The sequence below is a fragment of the Eretmochelys imbricata genome, chromosome 1, assembly GCF_965152235.1.
Source record: "Eretmochelys imbricata isolate rEreImb1 chromosome 1, rEreImb1.hap1, whole genome shotgun sequence".
Taxonomy (NCBI): Eukaryota; Metazoa; Chordata; order Testudines; family Cheloniidae; genus Eretmochelys; species Eretmochelys imbricata.
In genome coordinates this window covers 112,002,766-112,019,518 of record NC_135572.1, presented here as the reverse complement: position 1 = coordinate 112,019,518, position 16,753 = coordinate 112,002,766, and the positions used below count along the sequence as shown (strand labels likewise).

At 41.9% G+C, this 16,753-nt stretch overlaps 1 protein-coding gene across 1 annotated transcript; it reads right to left on the bottom strand.

Annotated features, from left to right (window-relative positions):
- Positions 1 to 2,965: 2,965 nt before the first annotated feature.
- Positions 2,966 to 12,826, bottom strand: F7 (coagulation factor VII). Its single transcript, XM_077807077.1, has 7 exons — positions 12,761 to 12,826; positions 12,362 to 12,386; positions 12,158 to 12,271; positions 9,410 to 9,550; positions 6,027 to 6,133; positions 4,757 to 4,877; positions 2,966 to 3,614 (listed from the first exon to the last, which is right to left on the bottom strand). The coding sequence occupies exons 2-7, from the start codon at positions 12,384 to 12,386 to the stop codon at positions 3,073 to 3,075; spliced, it is 1,050 nt and encodes a 349-aa protein (XP_077663203.1). The 5' UTR covers positions 12,761 to 12,826; the 3' UTR covers positions 2,966 to 3,072.
- Positions 12,827 to 16,753: the final 3,927 nt, after the last annotated feature.

Below are 16,753 nucleotides of genomic sequence, written 5' to 3'. Positions count from 1 at the left end.
AAATCTGGAGTCCTAACCCCAGGAAAAATAAAATGTTCTTCTACTTACCTCTGGCCCTGACATACAGGAAGCGGGAAAGCTGATCTGTATTTATGGGACTAATCACCTATAGATTTCCATGCAAGGAACACTAAAGGGAAGGAAGTCCTTTCCTGAAGTACTTTTCTAGGAAATGTTGCATTTTGAATCTAAATTGAAAACATGTCCTGCAGGGTCTTAGCAGTGTGTGTTGCAGGGTGCTAATTATTCCAAAGTACGTGCACAAAAGCCTAGGATCCATGTGAGTTGTAGCATTTCTATTGGTTAGACTGGGTCTGAGTACAGATTGAAGAGGAAATGCTGTTGCAACTAATTCTCTAATCTGCACGTCTGCTTAATTATATGCTCTGGAGAGAGTTGTGCATAAGAAGAGCTGGGGATGCTGGAGTAGGTGAGTTTTTGGAAGCTGGCTATTTTAGTCAGAAAACTTCTTGGAAACTTTTTCTATGCGTAATAAAAGCTAAATATTTTTGAAAGAAATCTAATTGGTTGCTTTGTGATTTTTCAGTATAAGACGACAAAGCTTTTATAGATAGGCTATAAATAGCCTAGAGATGGAAAGGATATATTAATAAGCAAACTGAATAAAAATGACTGGGATGGCAACAAAATAGGCCATATTTGGCTGTCTAAATAAGATGGAAATTTACAGCTAATATTCATGATTAGATGGTTTTGTTTAATAGGCCACTGTTGTCATCCATGCTAGCTGCAAGAGGTGCTCAGAGCTAGGGTTGTCTACATTGGGGTCAACGCTCCCACTGCCTGGACCATTTGGCAGGTGATAAGAGTGCCCTCTCCCTTCTCTTGGTCCAGTGGGGAGGAAGGTTGAAGAGCTCAGTAATTCCCTGACTCCTGTGGAGTCTAGGAATTGACCTGCTCCTGAATCAGACCCCCGAGGTATCCACCCAGTTACCTTTAGTACTTTTCAGTTGCTTTCTACACCCTTCTCTTCCAACATCTTCAGGGTGAAGGACTGGACCCAGCTGACTCATTTTCAACAACTTCAGTATTTGGGGCCAGGGGAGTGGCAGGTAGACCTGTTGCCCCACCCCCCAGGCCAGGAAGGATCTTTTAAAGCTGAACCCTTTCTTCTGTTTTCCAGCATCAGGAGTGGAAGTGCTATAGATCCCCCAGAGTGTGTTGGTCCTCAAGGAAGTCCCTACTCTTGGCTGTGGCAGGATTGTTTCTTATGCTTCCTCACTTATTTTGTAGACTTTTGTCCAGTCAAGCTTAAAATATCACAAGGGATGGGGTTTCCACTACATATTTTGGGGACTATTTTTTCTCAATTGAACAAATCCTGTTGTCAGGAAATTTGTCAGGATATTTTGCCTCAATCTTCCTTTTTATATTTTCACCCCATTGCACCTAGGTAGCGCCCCATTCACCCCATTAAACAATTGCTTCCTTTGAGTTCACACCTTTGATACCTTAGGAGCTCACTTTCACGCTCTGCCTCAATCATTTTTTTAGCCAAGACACACACATTAAAATTGTAGTTAAAACGTCCTTTGTAAAGCAGTCCATCTAGCCACCTCATCATTTTTCTTGTTTTTTTCTGAATACCCTCCAGTTTGTCAGTATCTTTCTATAAATGAGTGGACCAGAAGTTAATATAACATTCACAATGGAGCCCTACATAGAGGAACTATTAACTCTCTGCTCCAAGACGTCCTGCCTCAAGAATCTCAAAATGAACTGGATTGTTTGTTTTTTTAATTGCCTCATTGAAAGGTTATGCTTTATTTGCTGGTCACTATAACCTATAGGCCTGTTCTGCACTATTACTTACCTGATTTCTCACCCAACATTAAATATCTGGGATCTGGATTATCTTTTCCCCCAGATGTATTAGTTTTCATTTTTCCAAGCTGGATCTTCCTTCATTATTTTCTTCCATTTTTAAAAATCTTTCTAGGTCCCTTTGCATTATCTCGTTGTCTTCACTGGAATTTGTTGCTCTTCCCAATTCAATGGCATATGCAGCTTTGAATATGATCCTTATACTGCCACCGTTGTATCATTAATGAAGATGTTAACCAACATGGATCTCTGCAGAACCCCCCTAAATATCGTCCCATCTCAGTGAATTACCATGTATCATTAGTTTACTGTTCTTCAGCCAGTCCTTGTGACAGTGCTGCTACTCAGACTGATTTGAATTAATTTGGAGAGTAAATGATTTTCTAAAATTCAGATCTATTATATCTACCTTTCTCCCTTAATATATTATGTTGCCTTCATAATGTCATTTGGAGACACATTTTCAAAGAGACCACAGTGCAGCCTCTCATTGTGCGTTCCCACTTTTTCACATACTATCAATTGCGTGTGAAAACAATTATTGGCATGTGCAACCAGCAATAGCCTGTGCTATGCAGGAGGTCAGAACATAATGGTTCTGGCCTTAAAATGTATCATTCTACACACAGAAATGACAAAAGGCACAGTTTGAACACTGTTGCTGTACAGGGCTGCATAATAAGCATTCAAATTCCCTTTGTTCTCATAATGTAATAATATTATACCAGAGCAAAGTTACCTTGAAGTCAGATGTATCAGTCACAAATATGGGTCAATATTATAATTGTTACCAATATTATATTATTATTTGATTTAAGAAAGATGAAACAAAGCCCTCAGTAAAGACTTAGAAACCTGGAAAGAGTCTTTTCCTACTTCTTTCGTTTTGGACAGATCTTAGGACAGATCACTCATATGAAGGTTTGCCTTTTGCATTTGCAGGTGTGATGTAAGGTAAGGTTGTGGAAATATCATTTACAAATGTTACAACCTTCAATAAGGTTGCTGCAGAGTAATTTCTCTTTTAACATAATGTACAAACAATGCAGCTAGATGAATGAGTTTACTGTGACTGAACGGGAAAGAGATTGGTTTCAAATCATTATTTCAGTGTGTGGGTAATTTATTTAAGATCCTGAAAGAATGCCAAACAAGGAAGTGTCCCAGGTGGGACTCAAAGACAACTCTGCAGTTTGGAAACATTGTGACTAGAGGAAGCCTGGCAGCTTATGAATCCATGTGATTGTTTAACCATTCGAGATATTTAGACACCCTTGTGTAAACCCCGTAAGTGCCTTCGGTAGCACAGCCCTTCCCCCAGCTGACAATCCCTGTCAGAAACCAGGTGTTTTTGTACTTTGTGGCATGAGGTCCGCCGCTGTCCCCCTTGCAGGCATCTTTAGTCCCACTGAGGTCTCCTGCACAGAACATGTTCTTTGTAATATTTAAGTGGGTCTCCTGCATACACTCTTGTGTCTTTACACGTGGCAGATCAATTCTCATCAGAACAGCAGCGGTAGCACCTCCTTCTATTAGACGCCCCCATCCACTCACTGTGGAGAATCTAATGGCGGACAGCTCAGATGTTGCGAACTGTTTCTCAGGCAAACATATTGGTACCACATAGTCACTGAAGTTAACAGGTGCCTCCAGGCGCAGCAGGGCAATGTCATGGTCAGTTGTGCCTGGAATGTATTTTTCATGCATTATGATTTCAGAAACCTTCCTTTCTTGCTCCCCTTCATCCTCGTGATCTATTCGGTATTCACCTAGAAAAGGAATTAAACCCGTCAGGTTCACATAAATAGTAAGCTCCTTAACTCCACACAGCTCTTATGGAAAGAGATCACTAAGCTGACATTTCTTCTCTTCTTACTACATTTCCATGGCCACTACTGAATCCTGCATTATTCAGTCTTTTCTTTCGTTCAGCAGAGACTGTACCTCTTCCTTCATTCCAGCTTTCTCCCTTGACAGAAGACGTGGAATAGGGTTCAGTGACAGAATTACAGCAGAAACAAGCAAAGTAAGGGTGCAGCTTCAAGAGGGCCTATTACTGCATTAGAACTACCCAGCTTGGCTATTCCAGGACTAAATTCTAGCACAGAAAAGATTAGACTAGGTTCCATGACAAGGTTTTATATATATATATATATATATACACACACACACACACCTAAGTACCAGACACTAGGAGCCAAATTCATCCTGAGTGTAACTCCACTGGCATCTGCATTTCCCAGCAGTTGGGGAGAAGAAATCAGAGTGTCACCTCGACAGCATGTACCCCACTTGCCCCCACACTCTGAAGGATCCATGAGCCAATCAGGGAGTGGGCCAAGAACAGGAGGGACTGAGGGGTTGACCGGGCTCTCCCTGATTGTCCATGGGGAAAACTTTTCCTCTGCCACTCCGTGACAGCAGAGTTCCTCCTGGAACCATGCTGCTAACTGGCCCTGACTGCCGCTGCCCCAAACCCTTCTCAAGGCTGGGTTCCATGGTGCAGAGGCAGACGCCATTCACACCTTTGCACTCTGCACTGTAATTAATCTGTTCGCCCATCCCCATTACAATGGGGGTAGTTCAGCAAGTTTAGAGCCACTTTGATCCCAGCCGTGGAATTGTCATTTTGTAAGACTTCTGTTTTTTGAGACTTACATTATGGCCGAGAGGTCATTTAGGAATCGCTAACTGCTTCTGTCATAAGCAAACAGATGGCCATTGTGTTTGTAATCAGTTTTTGACAGATATTGGTTGTATTTAACCCTTCCAAATGTTTGCAGAGTCACACCGTGTAAAAGTGGCATAACTCCACTGACTTGGGAGGAATCACTGTGGATTTACACAAGCGAAGCTGACAACAAATTTTGGGCCACAAAGTTTGAAAAAGTGAGGCAAGCGAAAGACTTACCCAGTTTTACTCGGAGCTGTTTGGGATGTGTGTTCTCTAAGCAGTGAGCGGCAGTAACCACCCAGCTCGGCGCCAGCAGGGAACCCCCACACTTTTGTTTCTCATCCTCTATTAGCAGAGCCTGAAATATGCAAAAGAAACTTTTACGTTATACCAATTTGTTTGACCTGAAATTCTATAGAATTTACAGAGACCATTAATCTTATTTAGCCTGCAAGGACCATGTGTAGTCATCATTTTCCTAACTGCTGATTGGTGAAGGTACCATTAGATCTTCAAGGAAGGGACTATGGTGCATAGCCCAGGTGGACCTAGGTTTTTAGACGAATCATGTTAGTAACTCAGGCTTAAAGTAATTCAGGGTTTTATTGGTACTAGGCATCCAACTTCCATTGAAAGTTAATAGGAGTTGAGCACTTAACTCCCTTGGGCTCTTTGAAAATCCCAGCCTCAGATGCAAACACATTTATAAGTAGGCTGTAAATGCTCATGCTGAGTAGCTCCTTAATCTACAAGCAAAGGTATCATGTTAGGACTACTCATGGAAGAAGGTACACAGTGAGAGTAAAGGTATCAGCATTTGAGATCTTGGCAATGTTTCTATGTCTTGTGCTTTGCCTTTTCAGAATTTAAATCTTACACAGGAATGTGTTTGGATCTAAATTACTAAAATTATTAGTCCTGAAATAAAGGGTTTTATTTTCCTATTTGCCCAAAGAGAAACTTCGTGCCTGGCCCCAAAGTAGACAATTGACAACTTGGCTACTCTACACACAGAATTTAGGGAAGAGTTTTGCATTGCTACTCTCTCTCTTTTTTTATTCCCTCATGCTTGAACCCACCATTCACACCAATTGCATGGTAAATGGGAGGGGAAAAAATCTTCCCTTGGATAATTTTGCGAGCATATGTTATTGATTCTGCCTATTTTGCCCAAGAGTTCACATCCCAGTAACTAAAGCTGACACGCTTGTGGGCAATCTCACCAATCTCACCAATCTCACCAATCTCACCAATAAGGCCAAAGACTGGATGGGCAGAGCATGGAGGAGGCTGAATTGCCATTTCGTGCCTGGAAAAGCAGTCACTGCAGCAGAGGGATAAGGTATATTATCAGGGAGGCAGTGGCGGTGGGTGGGGAGCTTGTATTACCTTTAGATGTGCCCTAGCTATTCTGTGGCTGCAGAGAGGTGTCTGTTATCCAGCACTGTGCATCCAACTCCTTTCCCAAGGACTCAGTTGATGACAGAAAATGAAATAGAAGACTCACCTGCCACGGACACTCGCCTGGAGGACAGACAGAACCACCTACAATTCTCCCCTGCTGACTTGCACGTTGCTTTGCCAAAACAGGTATTTTTCCACATGGGTAATCCACTGTGAAAAATAATAAATAAATCACAGTATTAAGGGTGATTAAATACAACGAATCCACTGGAAAACACAGAGGGCCAAATTCTCTGCTCGGGTTACTCCAGAAAATTCCCTCCATGAGTCATGCCAGGAGAGAATTCAGCCAGTAGTCTAATGGTGTTGCTAATCACCGAGTATTTTAAATCGCCCAGTGAGTAAATGTTTTTTTTCTGGCTGGACACTGCCCACAAGTGGTGTTACTTTACAATATAGACCCTTTGGTTAAGAAGTTGCACTCAGGTACCACAGGAGGCTCTGAAAAAGGCTTTGATATAGTGTGTTTAGTGCCTCTTTAATTCCTCCAGGGTTTTCATGATGATCTTTTAAAGCGGGCAGGACAACTGGCTCCCTCTGAATCCTCCGTCACACCTGATCTGCTGCTACTAGACTTCCTGTCATTCCCCCCCCCAAAACAAAAAGACTGCTGACCTCCTGAGGTGCACGTGGAGAGGTCCCGTCTCCTACCCACTTAGGAAGCAAGACCCCATGTCCTCTATGACAAGCTGCAGCTAAAATCTGCGGTGTGGGGAGGAAGCTGGAGAGCAAGCCCGCACTGCACTCACCCTGCAGTGATTGGTCCTGGCCCACAGGGCGGGGCCCAGCTCCTCACTATGGGAGTTGCAACCTGGCGTACAGGGTCACAGCGCCATTCAGGTTTGGCCCAGCCACCCCTCCATCATGCTGGAGGAGCAGCCAGGACAAATTTGAGTGAGTGGTGTTGTAACATGGTGTATGGGGTCACCACACTATGTAACCCTTTGTGCCATGTTGCAATGACCGGAGCAGGGAGCCAGGCCCAGCCTTGCAGCACAGGAGCTGCCTCTGACAGGTGAGCAGGAGGTCAGCTCATTCCCCAGCCCCATATGAAAATTTGGGTCATGCACTTCTTTTTGCCAATTGCATAATAAGCTTGAAAAGGCACCACACTTACACACACCTAAAGGCAGCTGGGGGTGGAAGGAGAGATGTCCCCCTGTCCCCCAACTAGTAGCTTCAGCACTTCCCCTTTTAAGTGACAGGCCTGTACTGTGATCCAATCACTCCCAGACTGGGTCTCCAGGTGGCATCCCTCTGGTTGCCAACCATGACACCTAGCACATCCAATGGGCTTGGCATCTGCATGAGTTTCCCTTTGGGCACCTGTAAGTAGGGCCACAGAAGCAGCTTCCCCAAAAGAAGTACGATTTATTTTGCCCATAGGTGCACAGTACTCAGAAAAATGGATTTACAACAACGGAGGCCTGCACCCCAACTGCCTCACCTATACGTGGCCTTCCTCTCAAGGCCGTGAGTACACGAGTCAGCCATGGTGCTCCCCATTGTATCTGGGGGCTGTTAAAGCATGCCTGCTGCAGATCCCTGACTCTCAGTCTGCCTGTGTCTTCCTGCAGCAGCTGACAACCCTTTCTACCCTACAGAAAGGGATGGGGAGATCTGTTAACAGATTGGTGTCTTTTGATCTCCAGATTCTTAGCCTTTGTAAAACATCTCTGTAGCCGGGATAGGCCATAAACCTGGCTCTTGTATTTGAGCGTTTACTGGGGTGCATCTTTCAGGCCATTGTTTTACCTTTTACCTTTCCAGCCTACTTCCTTTAACAACCCCTTTTCATCTAACTCTAATCATTCAGGCAGGGTGATATCACCCAGGGCTCATTTACACAGCAATTAAACACCTGGGGCTGGTTTGGGTCAGCTGACTCAGACTCACCCGGGATCAGGCTGCTGGGCTATAAAATTGCTGTGGAGCTGTTCGGGCTTGGGCTGCAGATGAGGCTCTGGGACTCCAGCCCTACCCTGAATGGCTACACCATGGAGCCAGAGCCCCACCCGAGTCAGCTGATCCAGGCCAGCCGCAGTTGTTTAATTGCAATATAGTCATACCCTCAGATATACTGAGGGGCATATGAAGTTTATAAACAATAAAATGTGATGTGGATTTTGGTATTGAAAATGCATAATGGCATTGTAGAAGTTGTCAGAGTGAGTTGGAGGGTCTGACAGCTGGGTAGGAACACTTGCTACATGGGAAGGCATGGAAGACGGTGTTGATTTTTTGGAATCAAGGAGACAACTGATGATTTGGGCACTGAAGAAGGGAAACATCTTATTTTCTTCCCCATTTTGGCAGGGTCAGAGGTTTGTGGTGAGTCTGGAATTTCTTGGTCCTCATCCTAACAACCCTAACCAGAAACCAACTGCCCCACTGCAATATCTGCTGCAACCGCCAAGAATGGAGAAACACGTTATTGGATTGATGTTCCTCAGTGAAATCATTTCCAGTGTTGACACCCCAATTGTTCAACTGTTACCATTAGTCTTCAATGTCAATACCCCGGTGAGATGAATGGGAGCAAGTACCTCTGCTCAGAACCACTGGCCCAGGCATTCTGCAAACTCAGTCGTGCACCACTGCAGCAGTTTACACTCAGTTCACACTCTAAAGGTTTTAATTGCAGTCATAAGAGCTACAGGGGGGAATTTAGCCATGCATAAAGATCAGCTAGACACCCAACTCCTTGTGAAAGTAAATGGGAGTTAGGTGCCTGGCTCCCATTTCAGCTTTGAAAATCTCCTCCTTAATATTTTGAAAATAAAAGCTGATGTTTTGGAGCATAATTATATCGCAACTTGAAAAAAGAAAAAGAACATAGATGCAGTTATTTATGTGGCCACATAATCACATAGTACCCAGGCCTGTGCCTGAAGGGGCAATCTGAGGCATTTAATCCCTTGCTCCACTAATGAAATAATTTAGGTAGGTTTCAAAGTAGCAGCCATGTTAGTCTGTATTCGCAAAAAGAACAGGTGTACTAGTGGCACCTTAGAGACTAACCAATTTATTTGAGGATAAGCTTTCGTGAGCTACAGCTCACTTCATCGGATACATTCAGTGGAAAATAATTTAGTAGGGATTTTCCAAGGGAGCTTGGCACCCGTTAATTCCCCCACTTTAAAAACCCAGCTGTAGTTTGTTATCTCTTCAGATGAGCGAGAATATCATCTTGCTATTCCCTAGAGAAGAGTATCTGAGTTTGTTGGTCTTATTCAGTAGTAAAAAAGAACACTGATTTTTCACTGGTTTTATTAGGGTTATTCCGGTCTTGACTCGTATGTTGAAATAAATACAGTTATGAAGCATCTATTCATTGGATAAGAATTGACATCTCCTGGAGACAACTGTAAAAAGAAGTTACCCATAAAATATGTTGCTGTAGTGACTTGGTTTGCATAACCTTACCTTGGGGAGTACAGGACACTTCATCATTTGCTAGCATGTAGCCATCTGAGCAAAAGCATTGTCGTATCGTGGTTGGACTGTCAATGCAATAATGTTCACAGTGACCATTTTCATGAATGCACTTCAGTGTGTCATTCAGACCTAAATACGTGAAAAGAACACATTAGCTCCTGAATGTGGTGTCTTATGTTTAACTCGAGTCAATTATGTTTGTAAATTTTGACCAAGAGTGACCTGCAACTCACTAATGTTGATATATTGATAGAGAAAGCTGCTTCTGGTAGGCAAACATTAATGACAGAGCTGTACAGAACTGGGAACTAATTTGTACTCCAGCACAAATTAAAGAGATCAGAAAATGCACCAAAAATCATACAGTGATTGCCATTCAAAATAATTAGCATTTGTCATCAGTTACCACAGTATGGTATCTGAGATACAGCAATCCTCATAATAATTAGAATAGGATATCACTGTTGTCATTGTATGGTAACTGTTGTCAAATATGTCTATTTAAAAATTGGAACCACTGTATTCCTTTCACCCACAGCAGTGCACTGGGAAGGCTACAGGATAATCCACTGCAGCAGAAGACCTCTCTTCTGGAGAAAAGATATGTCTGAATGGTCAGTAATTCAAGCCATCTGAATGGCTGAACATTTATGGGTGCTTTATAATAATAATAATAAATAATAATAGTAATAGTAATAATAATAATAATTTATCCAGTACCTGCCCCAGAGACACAAGCTGCTACCATGTGGGACAAACAAACAGAATAAGTAAGTATGGAGGTCGTGTAATAATCCAGATGGGAAACACTAGCAAATAGGTTGGTTTTCACAAGTTTTTTTTAAAGGGGGGGAGAAGGAACCTTGCAGATATTGACTAAGGCTGTTCTAGTGTGGGACAGCATGAAAAGGTGACAAAAAAAGTTAGGACTGGGCAAAGAAGACAGAGCTAGCGGTCAGGAGAGAAGCATGAGCATGAGCAGGAAATGGGAAGGGTTATAGGAGGTGAGAGTAATATAGGCTGGACTGGGATCATGGATGCTTTATTACAGATGCTTAACAGTAGTTAAAGCCACTAGTTAGGCAACCCATTTAGATCGGACAAGCTCCTGCTCCTCCTTTGGGCCTACACTGTACTTATGTACTAAATGTAATAGTCAGTATATAGAGCTAGATCCAATGCTCATTGAAATCAATTAAAAGACTCCCACTGATGTCACTGGGCATTGGATCTGGCCCATTGTTCTTTGAATGAAAGTGTAGGCAAGGACCTTTTTCATGTGCATGTATTTACACACTGTGACAATCTATAATATGGTCACCCCTTTTACAATTATGATAAATCTTGTGCAAAGTATGCCTTGTGAGGTACCACTGGAAAGTCATAATCTGCTGACCATTACTGTCCTGTTGAACTGTATGCATCATCATTGTATATGATGTTATGAGATTTTGCTACATATTTGCTACTGAAACATGTTGAGAGTCTGGGAAATGTCCACAGACTAGCCCCTCAGAGAGGACAAAGAAACTGCAAACACAGAGGTCTTACATGCCAAACCTCAGGTAGCCAAAAGATGCAAAGAAAAATTTGCAATTCATAATGAAGGATAGTCAGCAGCACACGTACACCATGAGGGCTACCTAATCCCATGACACAGCATGGATTTTTCCAGCACGTGGGGAAAAGTATAAATGAGGGACAGTGGCATCACTACAGGGTCTCTCTCTCCTCCCCATCTCAACAGCTGGAAGCAAGATCATTTGGAAGACAAAGAGAAGTCTCCTTGAACTGGGAGGAAGGGGTGATTTTAACTAGTTAGTATGAACTGTGAACTGAAAACTGCCTGCAATGTCCAGTAGGCCAAGAAAAACTGTTAGATTCAAATCTTGCTCAGCCTGATAAAATGTAGGATTTAGAATGTGTGTTTAGTTTTTGTTTCTTATGTAACCAAGTCTGACCTTTATGCCTACCACGTATAATCACTGAAAATCTACCTTTCTTTTGTTAGTAAAATTATTTTGATGTTTAATCTAAACCAATGAGTTTGTCTCAAGTGCTCAGATTACAGAGGCTGGAGTATGTGCACTGTCCTTTGAGGGAGTGGGGAACTAACTGGTGAGCTTGCATTAATCAAGAAGGCCTTGAGCAGTGTAAGACGACATTTCTGGGGTGCAAGGCTGGGGAAATTTGCTGGGGTCTTCCTGTGTGCAGTTCATGAGTGGCTTGGGAGAGCATTCATGTAACTTTGCTGGGTGTGCCTCTTCACACTGATGGCTAAGTGAACAGAGCCTGAGGGGTTTGCTGTACACTCGCATAGCAGTGTAGGAGACAGTCTGGGGAGAAGAGTTAAAGTGGGCACAGTGGTTACGCAGTCCAGATTGCACCCGGGGGCATGTCACGCACACCATACAATATTTCCATTTCTAAACCAAAGGGTTACCATAATCCAGTTAGAAAAATGCCCCTTTTCCCTCAGGTGGTTGAGAAGGTAAATTTAGAAGATCTACACTGTGTAACAATTATGTGGCTGCTATGTAGAGTGACTGCAATACCCGTTTACTGAATGCTTTATCAAACATAGCAATGTTAACTGTGGCAACAATCTCTTCTCTGCTAGAATGATGCCCAATAATAATAATGTTTGCTACCAGTCCTTTTTAAAAATAACAATGTATTTATCAGAGCAGCTTGCATTTGCATAGTGTTTTGTTTTTTAAAAATTTAATACCTGACCTTTTTCACAGTTTTTGCCCTTATACTCCTCAGGGCAAAGGCAAACGTAAGCCCGAAGTTGGTCAACACATGTCCCACCATTCTGACAGGGGTCAGAGTCACACTGGTTGGCATCTGTAAAAACACACAGTATCAGTAAGACTCACAAGAAGGATTACAATGGTGCAATTTCAGTAATTATTAGAACACATGAAATTCTCATACCAACATAATTCTGCCAGAATTCCATCTGGAACAAAATGGAAAAAAGGGCATAAGGAATTATCCAGACAATATTATGCATCATTTCATGTACAAAGGATAAGTATGTTGTCTAATACCATAACAAACAAATTATAGAGGTATAGCACATGGTAGTTGAAGGGTGAATAAAGTTGTGCCTACTTAGAGAACATGCCTAAAAGTTAACACAATATTAATTTGCAGCTCTCTGTATACTTTAAGACACAGGCAATATAAGACAAAGGTACTATATTAGACACTTTTCAGCTTCCAGGGTTTAAGGGTCAAAATCCATTTATGTTTCTATTAATAAGATGGGAAGATGCAAGATAAAAATCAGGCCAACAGAAGACCCCCGAACCTCCCCCACCCCTTACTTACTGTCCTTTTATCATCTTGAAAGATTTCTCTGGCTTCCTCATATGAACATGTTTCCCCAAAGCACTCCCGTTGTAGCGACCCAAGTTTTAACTCTTCAAAGAAGCTATTCGCTCTTCTTTGTCTTTTCAACAAGCTGTTTGCCTGCTCCTGCTTTAAGAAGACTGAAAAATTGAAATAATTGGAACTCTGCAGGCACATTTTCTCTCTCCAGAAACAAAGTACAGTAGAACCTCAGAGTTACGAACACCAGAGTTACGAACTGACCAGTCAGCCACACACACCTTGTTTGGAGCCGACAGTATGCAATCAGGCAGCAGCAGAGAACAAAACAAAACAAAAAAAAAGCAAATACAGTACAGCACTGTGTTAAATGTAAGCTACTCAAAAAATAAAGGGAAAACATTTTTCTTCTGCATAGTAGAGTTTCAAAGCTGTTGTAAGTCAATGTTCAGTTGTAAACGTTTGAAAGAACCACGATAACGTTTTGTTCAGAATTACGAACAACCTCCATTCCTGAGGTGTTTGTAACGCTGAAGTTCTGTAAGCCAATGAGATTTCAGCTTCCTTTACTTTTTAAATCTGGGCTGTTTGCAACAATGTTTAAAGCAGGCCAGGCCACACCAAGCACATTCCCATTGTGCAACATTGCACAATCTTGTAGAGACATTATTTACCTACCCTTCCGCACATGAGGTAAAGTGACAGATACTAGATTTTTATGTAGGCCAAAGCTTTAGAGAAAATGGTAGTGATTCTAGAATTATAGCAGTTCTGCATCCAAATAACTCATGAAGACTTACCATGCACCATGTGGTAGGTTTCCAAAAAGTAGGACAGGATTTCCTTTAGTTCTGGCAGCCAAACAACAATTAGACAAGTGGCACGTAGCCTCTCATATTTACCCAATTTATCTGCCGACCCTTGTGTTTTACTATATTTTCCATATAAACTCACTTGGTAAGATAAAGATCTTTGGATGGATCACAACTTTTCCAGACTCCCAATCCCCTCCACTCACACACTCCATTTCCCCCACTTCTTTCATCTACTCTTACCTTCTTTGGACCAGCAGGATGGAGTCCATAGGCCACTAATGGTCCATAAAGCAAAGCTTGAGAACAACTGCTCTAATTTATTCCCACTTACTTTTCTTCTGAAAAGACTCTGGGCCATGGCAATACCATTGCTGGCAAAGGAGAGCAGGATGAGTTTCCATTCTGAGCCAGTCATCACCATGCCTTTGCACCAGCTAGAGGAGCTTGTATGTGACTTCTAAACTCAGCAAACTGGTACCATGTGGCACTCTTCCTGGCAGTCTGAGTCAGGGTTAATGGGCAAGGCGAGCAGAAGTCAGACTGGAGTCGTATGCAAGACGGCATATCTCTTGTCTACACCAGTTTGTGAACAATGTGAACTTTCTTTTAAAAAAAGAGTTATGGTTGTGCTGTAGTGGAGACCCAGTCCTGACTGGTGTCTTTAGGCGCTATTGTTAAACAAATGCTAAATTGATATATAATAACTGATAATAAATAATCCGACTCAGTGTATTTCTGAATCTCTACACAGTAGACTGTAAAAACTATCAGTCTGTGAGGTATACAGTGTTCTACCACATATTAAACGTTAATTCTGAAGCCTAGTGATGACAATTTAAATGACAATATTGCTCACTATTCCTCTCCTGAGGATTTTGACAGAAACATGCAACTACTCTGGGATGGTGGGCAAAGTTGGGGATAGAGGATGGAGCTTGACCAGAGTACTTCCAATCCATTCCCTCTCCAAGATAGTTCCTAACAGAGAATGAACTGTCTTGCACTTGGAGGTATCTCTGTAGGGCGGTGCCAAGCCACACTGATGGGATAGGGGTGGGGAAGTTTGCACTGATCATGATACTTATAATAGAGGACTTCAGTCTCCTGGTCTACCAGCCTCCACATCAGCATTAACATCACTAAAATATATATTCATTTAAAAATACAGACGTGATTACTATAGATCCCCCTAAAACAATAATTACCGGCTGTATAGCATTTGCTGCACTACACATTGCACAATGTCTTTTGCTTACGTTCATGTCAGGTTTTATCCTTGCAGTATGTTGAGTATTGTTATTTTTAATTATTTGCAATTGTTTTCTTACTGCATTTGTCCTTGTTAAATTATTAAAGTAAAGGAATACCTATCTATCTGTGGGCGCCCACACTCACACACACGCGCACTTCTCTATACTATGGAGATGTATTGGAATCATCTGAGAATTTTCTTTTTTGTATTTTTTCTAAAATGTTTGACCACCATTGCTGAAGAGTGTTAGTCTGTGGATAGTCTGAGCTCTGTGATCACTAGTGCCCTTTGGTTCCCTGGGAGCTGATTTTGAGGCACATATTAAACACCAGGCACCCGACTTTCAGTTGTCGTGGATCACCCTCATATTACACTACATTTTTTGTAATATCCCCTTTGTAAATTCTTGTGGATTGAATGAGAAGGACTGATAATTGATTCTCTGATTTTAAAATACCACATATAGGCTTGAATTCCTGCTGGTTTCATCTAGTACACAGGTAGTTGATGGTTTGTAGCTTTCTGTATGGTGAGATAACTTACACATATGAGCCTAGAAATAATTTTTCCCAGTTGACACAATAAGTGCGTGAACACAATCGCCACCCAAAACTATGAGCACATTAGAACACTGTGCAGACTTGGACACATTCATTAGTAATCTTTATGTACTGCCATTGCTGTGGATGATCCAACACTCTTCACAAGAAAATCGTTTGGCTAACAATATAATAATAATCATTACAACAGTTTCTGGGACATACCTGCAGCTGGCGAAAGAGGAAGCAGCAGCAAAAAGCAGAGAAGCAAAACCAAGTAGTGGTTGGAAACCATGATGACACTGAAATGCCAGTGTCCCAATATCATGTTGACATTTCAGCAAGAACTGCATGGTGAAAGATCTCCGTTTCAAAGGCTTTGACCTGGAGGAGGGGAGTCATTAAACAGAGAGAGCTGAAACTCGTGCAAATAATTCTATTCATGAAGAAACTAACAAACAAAATCCCTTAATACATTCTCTTTAAAAATAGGCAAAGATCTTGGTTGAGAAGAATTCCCATTCACAGTGTGCAAAGGCCATGCTGATTATTGTGAATGTTGCAGCATGTTCTTATTAACAATCCAGAATGCTATTAAATGTGAAACATAAGTGCCAAATTACAGGCCTCAGCCTGAATAGCACAACATTACATTTTGTATATAGCCATCCGAGAAGTTTGCAGGTGAATCAGAAAGCCAAGAGTAGGCTGATTGGGGTCAAGGTAAAGATTTGCAGTCTCTTTGAATGTGGTCACATTGTTGATGCTTTAAAATGTACCATGTTCTTTTTCTTCTTGGTTCCCAGTGAAAATCCTGAACTGCTGACTGACTTTATATTGTGACACTAATCAACTAACAAGAAATACCAGGTTCTGCTTTGCTCTCTTTTTGTTTCAGCGAAGGAGCGATGTACCTTATCACCAGGTACTACTGCACAAAGGACTTAAGTTATATTGGAAAGAAAAGAAGAGGAGAGGAGCAGAATTCCATTTCATTAATAATTGTAGCAGTTTGACTGAATCAACAGATAAAGTTGTATCTGGAAAAATAAGCATTCCTATGAATTCATGTATATCAAGGACTAATGGTATCAGAACACAGAGTTTACAAAATTCTTAAGTAAAGATTTGACTAAGATATCAGCAAGGTTAGGAGCATGTTTGTCAGTGGGGATTGGAGCATTTCATAGGGCCTGGTGTATTTTCCAGTCGATCCTTCACTTTATTAAGATAAAGGAAAGCAGCTCCTCTGTGCCGGCAGAGCAATGAAGGGAAGGGCAGTTTTTACACTATTGCCAGCTCTCATCATCATCTCCCTGATTAGCAAAGAAGAAATCTCGCTCAACTGAGAAGTCTAAGATCCCAGCCCATCTATTTGCATATTATT